We start from the raw sequence: 16,458 nt of genomic DNA on the forward strand, positions 1-16,458 counted from the left end.
ATAAAACACACAGATGTAGGATGCTGATGTTAGAATAAGCACAGGGAAAACATTCTCTCCCTCAAAAAAAAAAAAAAATCAATTCTATGGACAGCTAGCCCATCTCTCTTTGAATTATAACTGCTATACCACTTATGCTCCAGTCCAAGAGAATAAAACAAGAGTTTTAATCAGAAATCAGTGAAGATTGTCAAAGTAAACAAGAGACCTAAAAAATTTCTCACTGACCACAATGACACTGCACTTTGAAAATGTATACATAGACAAGATGATCAGTAATCTAAGGACAGACTCTGCTGTTACACTTCCTAAGGAAGCAGCTAAGGTAGCACATATGCTTTAAACAAGCTAGTGTCACTTTCCTGACACATAACAACAAAACTTTTTGATTTATACAGCTATATATAGGGAGTTAATGTTGGATTTACTTTCATTCCTGCAAGAAAAAAGGAGATGCTTGCTTTTGATTCATCTCTCATTCAGAAGCAATACACAGGAAGTCTGTGTATGTACAACCTATACAATCTACTCCATTTTTTTGGTCTTGTGAAAGACCTTAGAAAGATTACAGATCAGCATGCTTTTTAATGTATAGAAATGTATATAAAACACACAGATTCCTTGCTTTTATCCTAGTAAAAATCTCAGATTTTTTTTACACAGGCCAACTACTTATGTCCTTTATGTCAGCAACAGGTATCATCTCTCAGCTACAAAATTAGAGTCCAATTTGCCTCACCTAACTATACTCTACAAAAACTAGGGTTTCCCTAACTCTTTTTTTAAAAGACCAAACTTTTAAACCATGACATTTCCAGAGGCCAATTTATCTCATGAAAAAAAGAGACTGCTGAAGCAGTTGTGATGAATGACCCTCAGGAAACATCCGCTCTCTAGAACAGCTCTATGAGCTCTTGTGACTAGGTCAGCCTTCATTTCTCATTCTTAGACATCTGAAAATCAACAAATGAAAAATCTAGTCCCTGTTTGCATGTTGACCCATTCCAGGAATTGTACCAAAAAAAGTTTCAATTACTGCTGGGATCCATTCGAAGTCCATGGAAGTCTGCTCCAGGCTGGTGCAACCTCATCTCCTCATGCAGATGACAAATGCTAACCTATCTCAAAACTGAGCAGAATCTCAAAATCTTAAAAACAGAAAGAAAATACCAGTAAAAATTAGGCATCAATTTTTATTTATGCTCACTGTATTTATTCTTTATGTTTGTTTCCCTCAGACCCACATATTCACAAACACATTCATAAGAGCAGTGTAAAGTCAAAACAGACACTTAACTTGACTAGAAGAGGCCTCTGGTGGCAGCTGTGAAGTACAACTTCTCATAGTCCTAAGAAATATGCATTTTGATGACATAATTTTCTGTATAGAAAAAGCTACAGAAAGCAGACCAAGCAGTTAGATTCGCAGTGAAAACTGACATATTACTGCTCATCTCCAAAGCACTAACAATTTCAGCAATCCCTCTTCACGGCTACAGCGCAGCTGTCAAAATAAAGTTGCATATATTTCTAGCTAAGACTAAAATGACAGCCTTTACTGATCACAAAGGACACCACTCCCAGCAGTAAAACTGAGAGATGGGTTTTTACAGCAAAACCTGAAGTCCTGGTCTCCAACACCACACAGACTGCCATCAGCCATGGACCATGCAATTCCAGCACCAGCAGAAGACCAATAAGGTTACAGCATATTACGTGCACCATCATCTGCATCCAACAGGACAAAGAAACAATGGAAGCATTTCAAACACACATGTGAGACAAGGAAAAACAAAAAGCTGGTCTGGTGTTCATGAGTGCTGACACAAGTAATAGTCAGAGGCAAAGGGCCGCCTGTAACAGCTGGTAATTGCTTATTGGTTGGACCAGAGTAAAAGTAATTCCATTATCATTTAAGAGCCCACAGAGAGAACATAAGCAGACCAATGGACAGCTGAGGACTTTCTCTGGAATGGCCAACTTTTCTACTGCTCTTTTCTACTGCTCTTTTGGACCTTGACACTGGCATCTCAGGAAGGGAATAACAAGTCCCATCATGCAAACTGATGCTGTAAGCCACTGTCAACTGCAACAGCTGCCACAAGCAGTTCCTCTTGGGATGAGACTACAGCAAGCAGCTAGAACTGTAGTTCCAGCCTTCTGTTTACACTAGCAATTACCTTAAAAGCTGTCCAGGACGCAAATTAAATTTAAAAAGTTTCAGTGTTACATAATGCAACCAGCTAATGCACAAATGCAAACAATTATTTTCAGCTGAGCAAAACAGACAAGATCTAAAGAAGAAGAAAATCTTAACATTTCTCCCATCAGACCAGCCAGCATACAGCCAAATTAACATAACAGCAATGCTAACTAAAAACATTTACTGTTTGGTATTTATTATAACAAACAGCTGAACTGCCTAGCCAACAGGCACTATACTTTTTTTGAAATTATTCTCTTAATTCTTAATAGTAAACTTATTAACAGATTTAAAGCTACAGGTCCATCTGTTCCATCCTTGAGAGGGATGAAGAACTTCTCCTACAAGAAAATACTAAGAATGGGGATTGCTTAGACTGGAAGAGAGAAGGTTTGGGGGTGACCTAATTGCAGCCTTCCTGTACCTGAAGGGAGCCTACAATAAAGATGGAGAGAGACTTTCTATAGGAGCATGTACTGACAGAACAAAGTGGAAGAGCTTCAGACTGAGAGTAGGTTCAGATGAGGTATTAGGAAAAAAAAAATCTTCACTCTAAGGGCAGTGAGGCACTGAACAAGTTGCCGAGAGAAGCTGTGGGTGCCCCAGCCCTGGAAGTGTTCAAGGCCAGCCTGGATGGGACTCTGAGCAACCTATCTACTGGAAGATGTCCTTGTCTAAGGCAGGGGAGTTGAAACTACATGATCTTTAAAGTCCTTTTGGACCCAAACCATTCTATGATATTTTTATTTACGCCACAGTTACCTTAAAAGATGTTCAGGACAGAACATGAGCTGAAAATCTTCATGGAGTATCCAAATTTAAAGAATGTATTCGCAAAATATTATATAACTAAAGCTCTGCAATTCTTATGCACAGCTACATTTTTTCCTGATAGTGTTTCAGTGCAGGTCCAACCCAACAAAACAGATTTAACTGCTCTTTCAAAAAGATACTTTGCTTTCAAAAAATGACAGCTCAAATTTTCAAAGAAGGAAAAAAATCGCTAAAAAAGAGAACCATTTCACTTGTCCAGAAGAGATTGTAAAGGATTTATTATGGCCAAAATTTCACTTCATATTGATGACAGAAACTCAACACATTTCATTTTTTACGGCTAGAAAGTACATCCAAGTAACAAGAAATACACTTCAAACAAAAATGAAAACACTTCAACAAAGAAGATCAAATTTATATGAGGCAACTCATAGCTACACATTTAAGTACACAATTTGTAACACATCCACAACCAGACAGAAGAAGGCTGCCAATAGCAGATGCACAACATGGATCTTTCCTCCCATAATCCATTCCATCCCATCCCACTGGCAGTCCCCCAGAAAAATAAAGCTGAGGAGAAATACAAGCTTCACCATAGAGTAGCAGACCAATGGCTCATCTTTCCCTTTATCATGCTTAATGTGTTCATACATTACCTGACCAGAAGCAAGGTCCTTACCGAGCAAACACAGAATGACAAAACACTTGTCTACACAACAAGATGTTCCAAGTATATAGAGTCAGGTATCTGCCTGATCTGCCCTATCTAAACATCTGTACAATCTGAGTTAGTTGTAGATACACTACCATATTGCCTTAAATTAGAAACTTCAGGCAGAGAAAGTATTTGGTGGAATCACACACCTTTTTCCACACCCATGGCTACTCTCATCCCTGTGGTTAACTCAGTACACTAGAGTCACTAGGCCTAAGTTAAGAAAGCTGCAGATATCTCTCCATCTTCCAAGTGATTTTTTCAACAGCACGAAATGAGCAAGTGAACCCAGCTTAAACTAGGACTCGATGTGTTTGCCATGGTCCTGCAGGACTGTGGATTTGCCAGCTTAGGGAAACTCCCAGCTCTAGCAGAAGCAGTAAGTGTTCTGTTAGAGACATCAAAGACTTCCACAAAAAAGAAAAGGACCTTCCAGTACCCAGGAATTTCAAACTAGGTAGTCTGAGAAGAGTAAATGCTGCTTTTTCTTCCCCAAGGATTCATATGCCTTAAATCAAAACATTTATTTCTAAAAATACAGATAAACAACACTAAGGCACTTTACTGCAGACCTACAACTAGATGAAGATCTTAATGTAAGACAAGAAAAGAAAATATGAAGATTTTGCCAAAGACAGCAAAGATGTCAGAAAGACAAAGACTCGGAAATCATGGAAAAGCAATTTTCAGGCAGAAGTCTGATTAAGTCATGTCCTCTGCTTGAAAGTAAAGTACATGTATTCTGACGTTATTTTGAGCCCTGAAAAATAATTCTCTTTCAATGTTAAAGCAAATATCTGGTCCATGTAATGTGCATGTACACTGCATTTATGATACAGAACAAAAAATACAGAACAATATATAAAAAAGCAAAAAATATAGGTCTTGTTAAAAAAACCTAGGTTATTTTTAAACTAATATCCATAATTTCCTTACCTTGCAAACAGTCTCTGTATCCCACGGTAAGATGGTCCTTAGATCAATAACTTCACAGGACACACCAAGCTTTTCTTGAGCCATTGCTGCCACCTCTTTGATCACATGTACCTGAAAAAGCAATGTATCATCACCAAATAATCAAAATTATGCAAATTGCTCTAAATTACACATACGGAATACAAGCAGTGATTTTACATTTCACCTGCACGTTGAGCAGAGACCTTTCTATTCAATAATAACCATTTAGTATTCACAGCATTCTTCTTATTTAGTACCTAACTATTCCCAGTATTTTAGCTCCACTCCAAAAATTAAATTCACTGAAGAATCACTGAGAACAAAATTTGCTTTCTAGAGAAGTGTCTTTCAGCAAATAGTATCAGTCCTCACTATTTTTTTTTTAATCAGTCTGAATGAGTTTTAGAAGTTTTTTGTTTGGACTGTAACTAAGCTAATACCCAAATACACCAGAGTGAAGTATCTTAATGTAACAGTCTCACGCAATCCTGCAGTAAGCATTAAGTACATTCAGAAATACTACACTGCACTACATCTGATCTTAGCCAAAATGTCAAAAACAGTTCTAGTAGTCCCAGTAACTCTAATTTACTGAAACATAGCCAAGTGATCATCTCCCAAGCATTATGTTAGGAACAGCTAGAAAAGAAAGTAATTACTACTACCTGTAAATATCCAGTCCTGATCCCCACAATCAAAGCATATAGCAGCAGTAGCATGACATTATAATCATTTATTGCTCTTCCAACACACAGTTTAACACCAACATTGCAAATACTGCATTACTTGATTACTACAATTAACATTTTACTAAAACAAAAAAGTATTCCCCTCTAGCAGGAGGCTATCACTGAACTGGCATACAGATTATTCCCTATCCACCAGTCAAGGAATCTATTTAGTAGTAGTGCATCACAGCAGATAAAAAACAATCCACATCTTTCCCGTCCTTTCCATAAAGTGTATTACGCTAAGAACAGAAAAGAAAGTAATACTATATATATTCAAAACTGTACCTTGACATTAGGTTATAAAACACTTCTCAGCAAAATGTATTTCAAGCACTGGCTTCCCTAAAACAAATATTTGCAAGCTAATGCTCCAACATGGAAAAATAACAACTGTTACAACTCAGATTATCCTCCACAAATATCTCAGCAAGAGGAATTTGCTCATGAGATATGTGGGTAAAAAAAAAATCTCAATATGATGTTGCCAATAAAAACTTGTGCTCTCTTTATTGTAACAAAATTTCACAGTGCAGGTTTGGACTGTGGCAGATGACCTCCATCAAACAACTTCTTGGCATAGCTAAGAGGTTGAAGCAAGGACCATCTCCCATTATCAGTTTGGATGTGGTCATCTTCATCTTGAAGGCAACAGAATTTAGCAACATGGACATGGTCAGGCAGTGTCAGTTGCCTGAAGGTCAGAGGGCAGTAACAAATCCCACACAGGAATAAATTCTAAACACAAACTACATCGTGCATATATGAACAGCTAAATTAAAAAGGACTATTTTAAAAGAGACATCAATAGAAGCACTGCAATAACAGAAAGAAAATACAGCTTGCAGTGTTTTTGTTTAAACTTCTAATACACCTGAGGCTGTAGGAAGAATGTTTGAAAATTTTCAACATGGGACACGGGATGGATGTTTTTGCTGTTTGTCTATTAAAGTAAAAAACACTTACCTAGCTCACAGGGGATATGGATTAGTTATTGACAATAACCAGATTAGTTATTGACAATAAAATACTGAGCACAATGGAGAGGAACTAAAAGTCTTCACTGCCCTTCATGTGCACTACCCAGGACAATCAGCATCAGGGAACCCCACCAGAGTAGCAGCTGACAAGCAACTACCTCATGTCCAAAACCAAAACAGAAGTTACCAGTGAGTCTGTGCAAGCCCTCTGCCTATTGACAGTGATTTCTAGATTGGTAGCACAATTAGCAATCAAACTCTAAATTTATGTGCTTCACTTAAATACATCCTCAGCACAAACTCACTGAACATATTTAATTTGCAGAATCTTGTCACCTCCAGTGACAATCCAATGCACTGGATTTACTGCATATGTGTAAAACATCTGCACCCATGCTGTATGACATAGCCACATCCATGGTTTGGTCACCTCCTAAACTTGGATTAGTCTGCACATCTGTCCTAACTTTTGTCACACCAAAAGAGAAGTCTGTCTTAACTTTTTCCAAGCACCAGAACACATGGCTTTTTTGAAGCATATCACTCCAAGTCCTCTCTGCACTACTGCCTAACGAGTAAATTCATGATCTTATTAAATCTCCATAGCCAGCTTTTAAGCCATTACTTTATCAAGTCAATTACTTCATCAATATCTGCTGAAGAAAAAGAAGTACAAGATATTTAAGAAGTTAATAATTTATTAGCAGTGCAAAGTATCAGAAACTAGTAGGAATAACCAGAGATATAAAGGAGATAAACTAGTCTTAAGACAAGGAAACTACCACAGACAAACAATGAAGACTAAAAATTTCAAAGCAAATAAAACAAACAAACCCAATAACAACAACAACAAAAAGGCACAAACCCAGAGATCAGTTCAATACTCTTTGTCATGAAGTGACAAAGACCCTCTCCTTTAAAAGCCTCTCAGATATAACTAGGCCAAGAGAATAGTAACTTCTGGTTAGTCCAAACTAGACTCAAATTTCTTTTCTATAATTCTGGACAATGAAGATGTATTTTCTTAACAGCTTTTTCATTATTTGCAGATCTTAATTTGGTGGGGGGATGGGGAAAAGGAGGATTGCCAGTGATGTTCCTGAACAGCTTTGAAATGTAACTGTTAGAATCAAAACTATACCAATCCCTACTTGCATTAAATGGTCGATGGATTTTTAACTTTCTGTATAAAGGGACCTTTACACTCCTTTAAATCATGCAGTGAAGATCTATACTTTTCTTTCAGCATACTATTTTGAACTTTTCTCTCCCACTGCCTTCCTCAGAGTTACATCACACTGCCCCATTCTTAAATCTATAATTTTCATAATCATAAAATCATTAACCTGATGCACAGGTACCACTTCTACACTTCCAGAAACATCTTCAATCAAAAATGAGTAAAAACTTACACAATAAAAAGCAGGTTTCATAGAAATATAAACATTGGCAAACATTCATTCAAGCATATAGTGATGGAAGACGGTACACACTTTCATGTCTGGCACTTGAGCTTGAATGCAAACATCACCTACCCCCTAGGCCAGGCTTTGCTGGGTGACAAACAGCTTGTAAGAGACTTACTGACCTGAGTGCCCCAAGCAACCATTGTCACATCACTGCCCGTCTGCAGCACCTCAGCTTGAGACAGTGGAATGTAGTAGGGCTCTACAGGAACTTGTTCCACTGAAAAAAGAGAAAAGAGGGGAAAATAAGCACTAGATTTCTTTACTAGTCAATATTATCCCATAAAAACATACACTGAATTTTTTCTTCAATGTTAAAGTCATATAAAATAATAGACTAAAATTATACTGAGTATGTTACTGGCGGCCAGTGACAGGATGAGGAGCCATGCCCATAAACTAAAACAGAAAAAACTTCACCTCAATATGAGGAAGAATTTCTGAATGTTGAGGGTGGCAGAGCACTGAACAGGCTGCCCAGGGAGGTTGTGGAGTCTCCCTCTCTGGAGACATTCAAAACCCACCTGGATGTGTTCCTGTGTCACCTGCTCTAGGTGACCCTGCCCTGGCAGAGGGGTTGGACTGGATGATCTCCAGAGGTCCCTTCCAACCCTAACAATTGTGTGATTCTATTAGCATTAGACCTATATAAATAACTGAATATTAGCATTCATTTCAAAGGTATAGCTGCAATTTAAATTCTTTTTAATTAAACTGTTACAAATATGCTCAGTGTAGAGTTTAATTTATGTTCTATACCAGAAGATGATGCATATATTCACATGCAAAAGATAGTATTAAGTCGTGGTGTACATCTAGTCCAAATATCAGCATCAGATTTGGAAATGGACACTGCTACAGTTAATAAAAAATCTTAAGTACCCACTAACTGATCAGAATTCTTGATTATTCTAGTAGTCATCAGAAGAGTCTTGAAATTATACTTTAATACTCAGACAAGAAGGATCAGCTGTGCCAGCATCCTCCTGATGCTCCAAGTATAATGCTCTGCAGTTTCATATTTAAACTGAGGTTAAAAGTTTTCAGAATCTACATTGGAACTGTCAGTAAGAACTTCTGATTATAGCAGTTTTAAATAAGTGTAAATATTTTTGCTTTAAAAAATGTTATCTAGTCACCAAAAATATACCACAATTCAAGAGAGAAGGCAAGAATTAGGCATCTTGTCATCTTGTCTTCTTCTAAGACATTTAAGGTAGCTCCACTCAAGACTCCTAGTTTTCAGATGGAAAAACGTTAGATCAGCTGTGCTAGTTTTGAATCAGTGCTCCAGTGCACAATACACTGACTGGTTTAATGACTAAAACTAAGATAAAAGACATCCATATATCATACTTTAAAAGAAATACTGGTCTTGATCTAAAGATGAACTTTTCTGTGCACCAGAAAGTCAAATAATACTTCTTGAAACATATTCCAGAGCTAAGTAGAAAAAAATAAATCTTCTAAATACAGAAGCTATTTATAAAGAAAACACTCTGCCCTTTTTTGTTAACTTACTTCATAGCTCATAAAATATTTATTGAGTTCCTGCTGAACAAAGCTGCTTCTTGAAGTTACAATAAAGAATCTCCCTGAGTGACACCAGTAGTAAAGTGGTTCACATTTTTCCTTCACTGTTATGGCAGATTGAATACAAGTAGAATGACCTAGGTTTTTTCCTGGCTTACAAGTTCCAAATGTAACTTCAAAAAATGAAGTAGCAAAAAATTTTCAATCACAGCAGACAATTTTCTTTTTTCTTGTTGACAACGATATATAAATACCATGTATGTCACAGAATCATAGAATGCCTGAGGTAGGAAGTGATCTCTGGAGATCACCTAGTCCAAGCACCCTGCTCTGTAATAATTTCTTTGAATAACAAGTGGCCAGAAAAATACAGGGCTGGGAAGGAATGGGAGAAGGCACATCCAGCCCTTGCTCACTACAATTAGTGGCAGACCAGGTTTCTATGGATTTTGCATGTTGCACAACCCTCAGGCAACAGAAAGAGATCCTGAAAGATAATGAAACCCACAACTATACTAATTGGCATTGCTTGACTGTTTTTGTCATGAAATGGTCACCTACATGAAACCTGGAGAACAAGAAACTTAAAAAGATACCACGGGGCCTTCAAGTGGAAAACCAGGATACTGAGACATATGAGAAGGTTTTGAAGGGAGTGGGATGAGCCAGAGGAAGAACTGAAAGGCGTACATGATACAGAAATAAAAGCTTTTTCTCTGTGCAATGGTTTTACCCGATTAGGGAAATGAAATATAACATACAATTACACAAAATAACTAATTTCTTACTCTAGCTAAACTGTTCTGCCACAAAACATCCATTAAATGAGCTCATCTATAATCCCTGACAATTTTAAATAGAAAATTCAGCTTGTCAAAAATTTAAAGGAAAGTCCAATTTGGAAGGATTTTTCTTGATTGCCTTTGCAAAAACTCCTCTCCCAACTAATATAGATGAAAAACAGCATATGAAATTATTCTATTAATATTGTCTCATAATAATTATCTAATCTGGAATAACAATATTTATATACAAAGCAGCCTGTTTATCTATTACTAAAGAAAGAAGTCTTTTAAATCAAATGTTTCAAATACAGATTTCAAATACAGCAATTAACAAAAAGTCGTCATTATCAGTGAAAAAGGGCCATGACAAGTTAATTTTAAGAGGCTACAACATCTGTTGCATTTTCTAAAGGAGCAGTCTGAACAGCAGAAAGAAAATCCATGTTTTCTCGTCTTACCTGCCTTGTCTCTATAACAACCACTGATGCAAGTCATATTTATTTCTACACCACCAATGTCATATATAGTACAATTAAATGAAACTGAAAAGGTCAAAAAACATCAGAGTAGGTTCTCCACAAGATGTCTAAACCTGATAATGTCAAGGTGACTCATCTTCTCCTTTGATTCATAACCATTATGTTCTCTTGACACTGCACAGGCTGTTAACACTTTTTATAAATCAAAGCCTCCTTTTCTTTTTTAATTCAGATATTTTCTTAGTATCTCTGACATTTAGGGGGACATCACAATGGCACTTTCAATAACGTTATGACATCATAAGTTAAATAGCAATAGAATTCTCTCTCAGCATGTGCACTTGCATATTTAAATCTAGATTTTTACTCAGAAAGGCTTACATTTCTTTGCTCTTTCCTAATACAATTGAAAGAAAATAAACATACACACTACTTCTGATAAACACTTGTATGGTTATGTGAAAGAAGACAGCATCTGCTTCTTGAAGGGTGTCTAGACAAGGATCTTTACTATGCAGAAGGGGATAATAGAGGAGGAGGGAGAACTCATAAGGAAGAACAGCCAGGGACACAAACCTTACCACAAAGGTTGAGGGTGGCAGTTACAAGAACCAAACCTGCTCAGTCACACTTATTGATAAGGGTCTGGGGAATACAGGAGTGTTTCTTTCAGTAAAATTAGCTGATGGGACGATAAAGAAAAAGGAGAAGCTAGAAACAAAATATGTACACACATATCTGAAGACAAATGTAACTAAGACAAGAAACAAACCTTGTCAGGAACACTTAGAGAAGGGCTATAAATTTTTGGTGGTTGGAATGGAGCGGGAGTGGGATTTTTTGTCATTATTTTAGTTTGATTTTTTTGCTTGTTTGTTTTAAACAAAGCATAATTAGCTTCAGGCCACCTGAATAAGGATAGATATACCCTGTGTTTCAAAGCCTATCCCACCTACAGTTTATTTTCAGCTGTAATTTCAAATGCATCAACAACTCTGAACAAAATATCACGGCCAAATATTTAGAGGCTGCATAGGAAAAAAGAAAAGTCCATTAGAGGAAAATGATGAGGCTCAAAAGCCTGCATTAATTTTACAGATAGAAAATCTTCCTTCCCATTAACATCCTTAACACCTTAATTTTTCAGCTAAGTCCCTACACACCCACTTTGTCACATCAGCCACAAAGCTCTCTGAACAAACATGTCTATTCACATGAAGCTAAAGCAAAAAAGGAAAAAAAAAAAAAAAAAGCTATGGTAGGGGCAATATAATTTCATTATTCAGTGACTGAGCCGTCATAATGGAAATAGCGAAAATTATTTTTGTCTGGAACAATGAGATCCCTAATCTTAGGTGAAGTTTTATACCATGCTAAAAAGGAAAAAAAAAGATAAGTAATAGAGGAAAACTGATACCATTTTGTGTTCTTGTTTTGGAAAGCCTGCATGTTCCCAGCCTTCAGAAGACCCTGTACTGTTTTGAGACACTAATGGAAAGAAACAATAAATACAGACATAGTTCAAACTTACTGTCTAAGGCAATTTCTGAATCTACAGGATTTTCTTTCTCCTGCTAGAATCAACACACTCACATAGGGTGTTGTAAAAATTTTCTCTACAAAACACAAGACATTATTTCAAAACCCTTCTTTCCACCATTTATCTTATTCTTGTTTACCAGGCTTGTGTCTCATTGCTGCTGCATCAATCATGATGGCCCTGGTCCATTTCTGAATTCAACAGGCCACTTGGTTTCTCTGGTGGAGTTAGCAGAAACCCTGACTATAGCCTGGAGAATAAGAATGAACTCTAAGAGAGATCAATTTTATAGGAGAAACTCCCAGACAGCAGTCATCTTTCAGTCCAAGCTGAGACAATCCACAAAGGACAGCCCAATAGTAAAGATGACAAACTAATGATAACACAGAGAAAGGTTTACAATGAAAATAAAAGGAACATAAAAGCCATTACATTTAGTAAGATATTGCTGCTTTACACTGTAGAAATAATAAAATATTCATGTAGATGATAGAAGTTACCTTTTAAAATCATCCCTATCACATTTTGATGCAAACGTACTATAAATTTCAACTTACACCACTAAACTGATGTTCTTAGAAATTCTAAGACAAAAAATATGCATAAAGTCTCTGAAAATTAGCCATGAGAATACAGGAGGAAATCACTTTCAGAAATTACCAACAACGCTATAGCTGGTTACTGACCAGCACATATATCACATTAAACAGTATTTCAGCATATCTTTACTCAAGATTCCCATCACAGGCCTAATTTATGTTCACGAAATGATCCAGCAGTTGCCTTACAAGTCATTTCCTCAAAGACAAAAATCTCCCCAGATTCTGAAAAGCTGTGTGATATTGACGTGCAGCCTTTCATGCCAGTATGAAAGCAAGTATTTTTATTAACTGTACAGTCTATACTTGTGACTTGCAAATACTGGGGGGAACAGGGAGGAACAAAGGCATGTTTCAAAAACACTTAATTTTTTTCTTTGTTTAACAGGACTGAGACTCAATCTCCTTTTTCAAACTACTACCCCTAAACAGAGGACAGAGACCTTTTGGCTGAATTTTAGTACACTCTTAAAACACATTGTACTTAAGGAATGCTATACCCTATGGATACATCACACTCCACCACACTAAAAATAGCTGTACTTTTAAATTTACATTGCTAATGAGACTTCTGGGCCTTTTTAAAAAATGTAAAAGCAAAGAAGCTGTTTCACCAGTAAATATCCTATTTGATCCTGAGTTATACTACTATTTTTTTAGTTTTGATGTCTGCTTTCTAAATTTTTCCCTTACTACCGATTCTCTAGGAAGAGGATAAATTTACTGACAATGGATGCACTGATGGAAAAGTGCAAAAATAGAAACATTTTGTCTGTCACTCAAATTCATTCCACACAGAGTCAACTTATAAACTGGATTGATGGATCGAGCATAGTTTGCATTTAACGTGACAGGACAGGGAAATGTTACAGGTAAGTCATGGCTTCAGCTCTATTTTATCAGTTGCTCATCCAGTATATCAGTAGGCTCTGCCTACCTCCACTTGTAAAATTTTTCATCTGTTTTCTGTTAAGTTTCTCTAGTCCAAAGAAGTAACAAGGTAATTTTTAGAACCAACTCAAACACCATTGTCAATTTCCACTGTTCCAATACGTTACACATAATTGAGGGTTGTTAAAACTACTCTCAACCAGAAAGTTCACTATGACTAAAAACAAAGTAATGGCAATCACATTTCCTTTCAAATAAAGTTAAAATCTAAATGGGAAGATTTTGAAGAGTTTTAGAAATTAGGCATCTCAAAGAAATTTTAACCTTGGGAAAACAGTAATGGTGGGGCTCAAATCTTTTGGAAAAATAAATACTTATTTTAGTATTTAGAGTTACCACAGGAAAGCAGTTCAAATTCTGCCAAATTTATATCAGAATTTGATTAAAAAATAGTATCTCTTAGTTCTGTTTCTATTTTTCACCCTAGGCTGTAAAGCATTCCACTTCCAAAGCTAACTGAGCATAAATTAGATGGTAAATGTTCATCTATCTTTGCAGTCAAACTCCAAGAATTTATTCAGCTTTCAGAATTCCTCTAAAAACCCAGCCCACAACATAGCTAGAGACCAAACAGCGCTGAAGTATTTTTTTAGCTGTGAAATGTGTATGTATAAAAAAACCCAAACACTGTTGCTTTATTGGAAAATACAACATGCAAATCTTTACCTGCAGCTCTGTAAAGTATTTTAGGTTCAAAGAATATGCACGGATTTTTGTCCTCTATGCATGACAGCAGCAATCCTTTGGCCTGCAGAGGACTCCTTGGAATAACAATCTGCAAAAATATTTTTAAGTAGTTTATTTAAAGTTGCAATTCTGCCAGAAACTTCCTCAATAATACTTAAAACTAAGTAATTATTTGCTTTAAATAAATCTATGTACAGATTGAGCTGTTCTTACAAAAGTGAATTAACATCAGTGCTACATTATTAAAACATACTCCTAATCTTGAATTTTATTTTGTTCATTGATGAGGTTTTAATAGTTGCCCTCTATACGGTGATTTAAATACTAAGGTACTGTCAGATAAGGTAGAACTAACATCTTAACAGTAACATTTGAGGCAAAAGGAACAGAAAAAATGTCAGTCAGATTAATACATGTATATACATACACATAAACTTAGTAAAATTAATGTAGATGTATAACAAAAAAATGCAGCTGAGTGATCCTCAGTCACTTGGGTAAAGATTCATCAGAACAGACCTTAAAGGTATTCAGACTTAGTCCAGTAAGTTTTGAAGACTATAAAAGGAAATAGTTATTTAAAGCTGACTTTTTTTTGCTTACAGTGAAAGCTTGAAATTTGTACATTTTGGAAATGGGTAACCAATAAATGCCTTAAACTATTATCAAGCACAAATAACTAAGCAAGGCCTTCAGATGTAATCCAAATACTCAGAAGGAAACAGTAAAACTCATTCGCCAGCAGAAGAGCTAACTTAGGACGATGTAAGAGAATTTCAGCTATGGAAAGAAAATTACCAAATTATCGCTGCTTAAATGACAACAGAACCCAAGAACCAAATCCCTTCAAATCAGAAGAACCAACTAATTTCCATCCCAGAGACCTCAAAGAGCTGAAACATGCAGCATGAAGTCTACCAGCAAACACCCTTACAGGTGTGAAGTTAGAAGTCACTGAAAACATTAGTTCTCGGTCTTGTTTAAAAACAATCCATTTTAACTACAGTCATGGCTTCAAAATATATTTTGAGAGTAATATCTATTATTTATATGGAAGTAATAGAGAAGACTAAAAACATAACCTAAATTTCCTGTTATGTGAAATTAACTCAAGAAGTTATTTTCCTAAACAAGGGAGAAGCAGTTTATTAATATTTCACCAAAACATTTGGCAACAGACACATGGGAAATTACCCATGGATGTCACTAGTACACTACTTCCTTAGGAATGAATCAATTTCAGGACAGACTTTACTTACCTTATTCATTTATGATGTTACATCAGAACATGGTGATGAAAACTACTTCAAAGCTGGAAGTCCCTACACTAGAGAGGATGATACTAAAAAGACTCAGTTCGCATTGGGGACATGACTGACAAAAACAAACTGAAAAATATATACTGAAAGTCACATGTTTAAGGACTACATTTTGGTTAAAGATTTAGAACTCAGGAATAGAAATTCAGATCTGAATTTATTATCTGCTCAAAAGATGACTTAAAGTCCTAACAAAAAGTAACAATATAGACAAGGAACAAGGAACTGTTAGTGCTATTGCAAAAATCACTGCTAGAAACTCAACTGGAATACTTAATGATTCTTTCAACCCTTTGAAAAGGAAACAAATGAAACAGATGTCAAAAGAGCTCCAGATATTGTTAACATTTCTTTGATACTTTGATTTGTTTAGTCTAATAAAACAAAGACTAAAGAGAGTACAAGTGTTTCAGGATATAAACAGGATGGTGAAGGACAGATAAGTTAAATATACAAGTTAGTCAAGAACAAATTTAGGCCGGAAATGAAAAAGAAAGCTTCCAACCATGAGAGTAGATATTCTTACAGTGGAATACAGAGAATCAATATCAATGTCTTCCATGTACACCCTCACAACAGTAGACAAAAGACACAACCATCCAATAGTGTCCCCAAACCCCAACAAGCATTGCCTAAGTACCAACGACCACAATCCTTCCCCTGAATAACCAAAGTTGTACAAACTCCCACGGGCTTGGGCAATTCAAACAGCACCTCCCGCTTAAGAAAAACACAAAAT

General features: G+C 36.2%; 1 protein-coding gene across 2 annotated transcripts in view; it reads right to left on the minus strand.

Annotated features, from left to right (window-relative positions):
* Positions 1-16,458, minus strand: part of BCKDHB (branched chain keto acid dehydrogenase E1 subunit beta) — a 105,302-nt gene that overhangs the window by 62,890 nt on the left and 25,954 nt on the right. For both annotated transcript variants that reach the window (XR_010720085.1, XM_066179633.1), the window contains exons 6-8: positions 14,380-14,488; positions 7,949-8,046; positions 4,632-4,742 (exon numbers count right to left, since the gene is read on the minus strand). Coding sequence is in view for 1 of the 2 variants with exons in the window: in XM_066179633.1 (XP_066035730.1) it covers positions 4,632-4,742; positions 7,949-8,046; positions 14,380-14,488 (318 nt within the window). In the remaining variant the exon portion in view is untranslated. The remainder of the gene's footprint in view (positions 1-4,631; positions 4,743-7,948; positions 8,047-14,379; positions 14,489-16,458) is intronic.

This window comes from Chamaea fasciata, unplaced genomic scaffold (assembly GCF_029207755.1).
Source record: "Chamaea fasciata isolate MVZ Bird 193981 ecotype frontalis unplaced genomic scaffold, bChaFas1.0.hap1 SCAF_3, whole genome shotgun sequence".
NCBI lineage: Eukaryota > Metazoa > Chordata > Aves > Passeriformes > Sylviidae > Chamaea > Chamaea fasciata.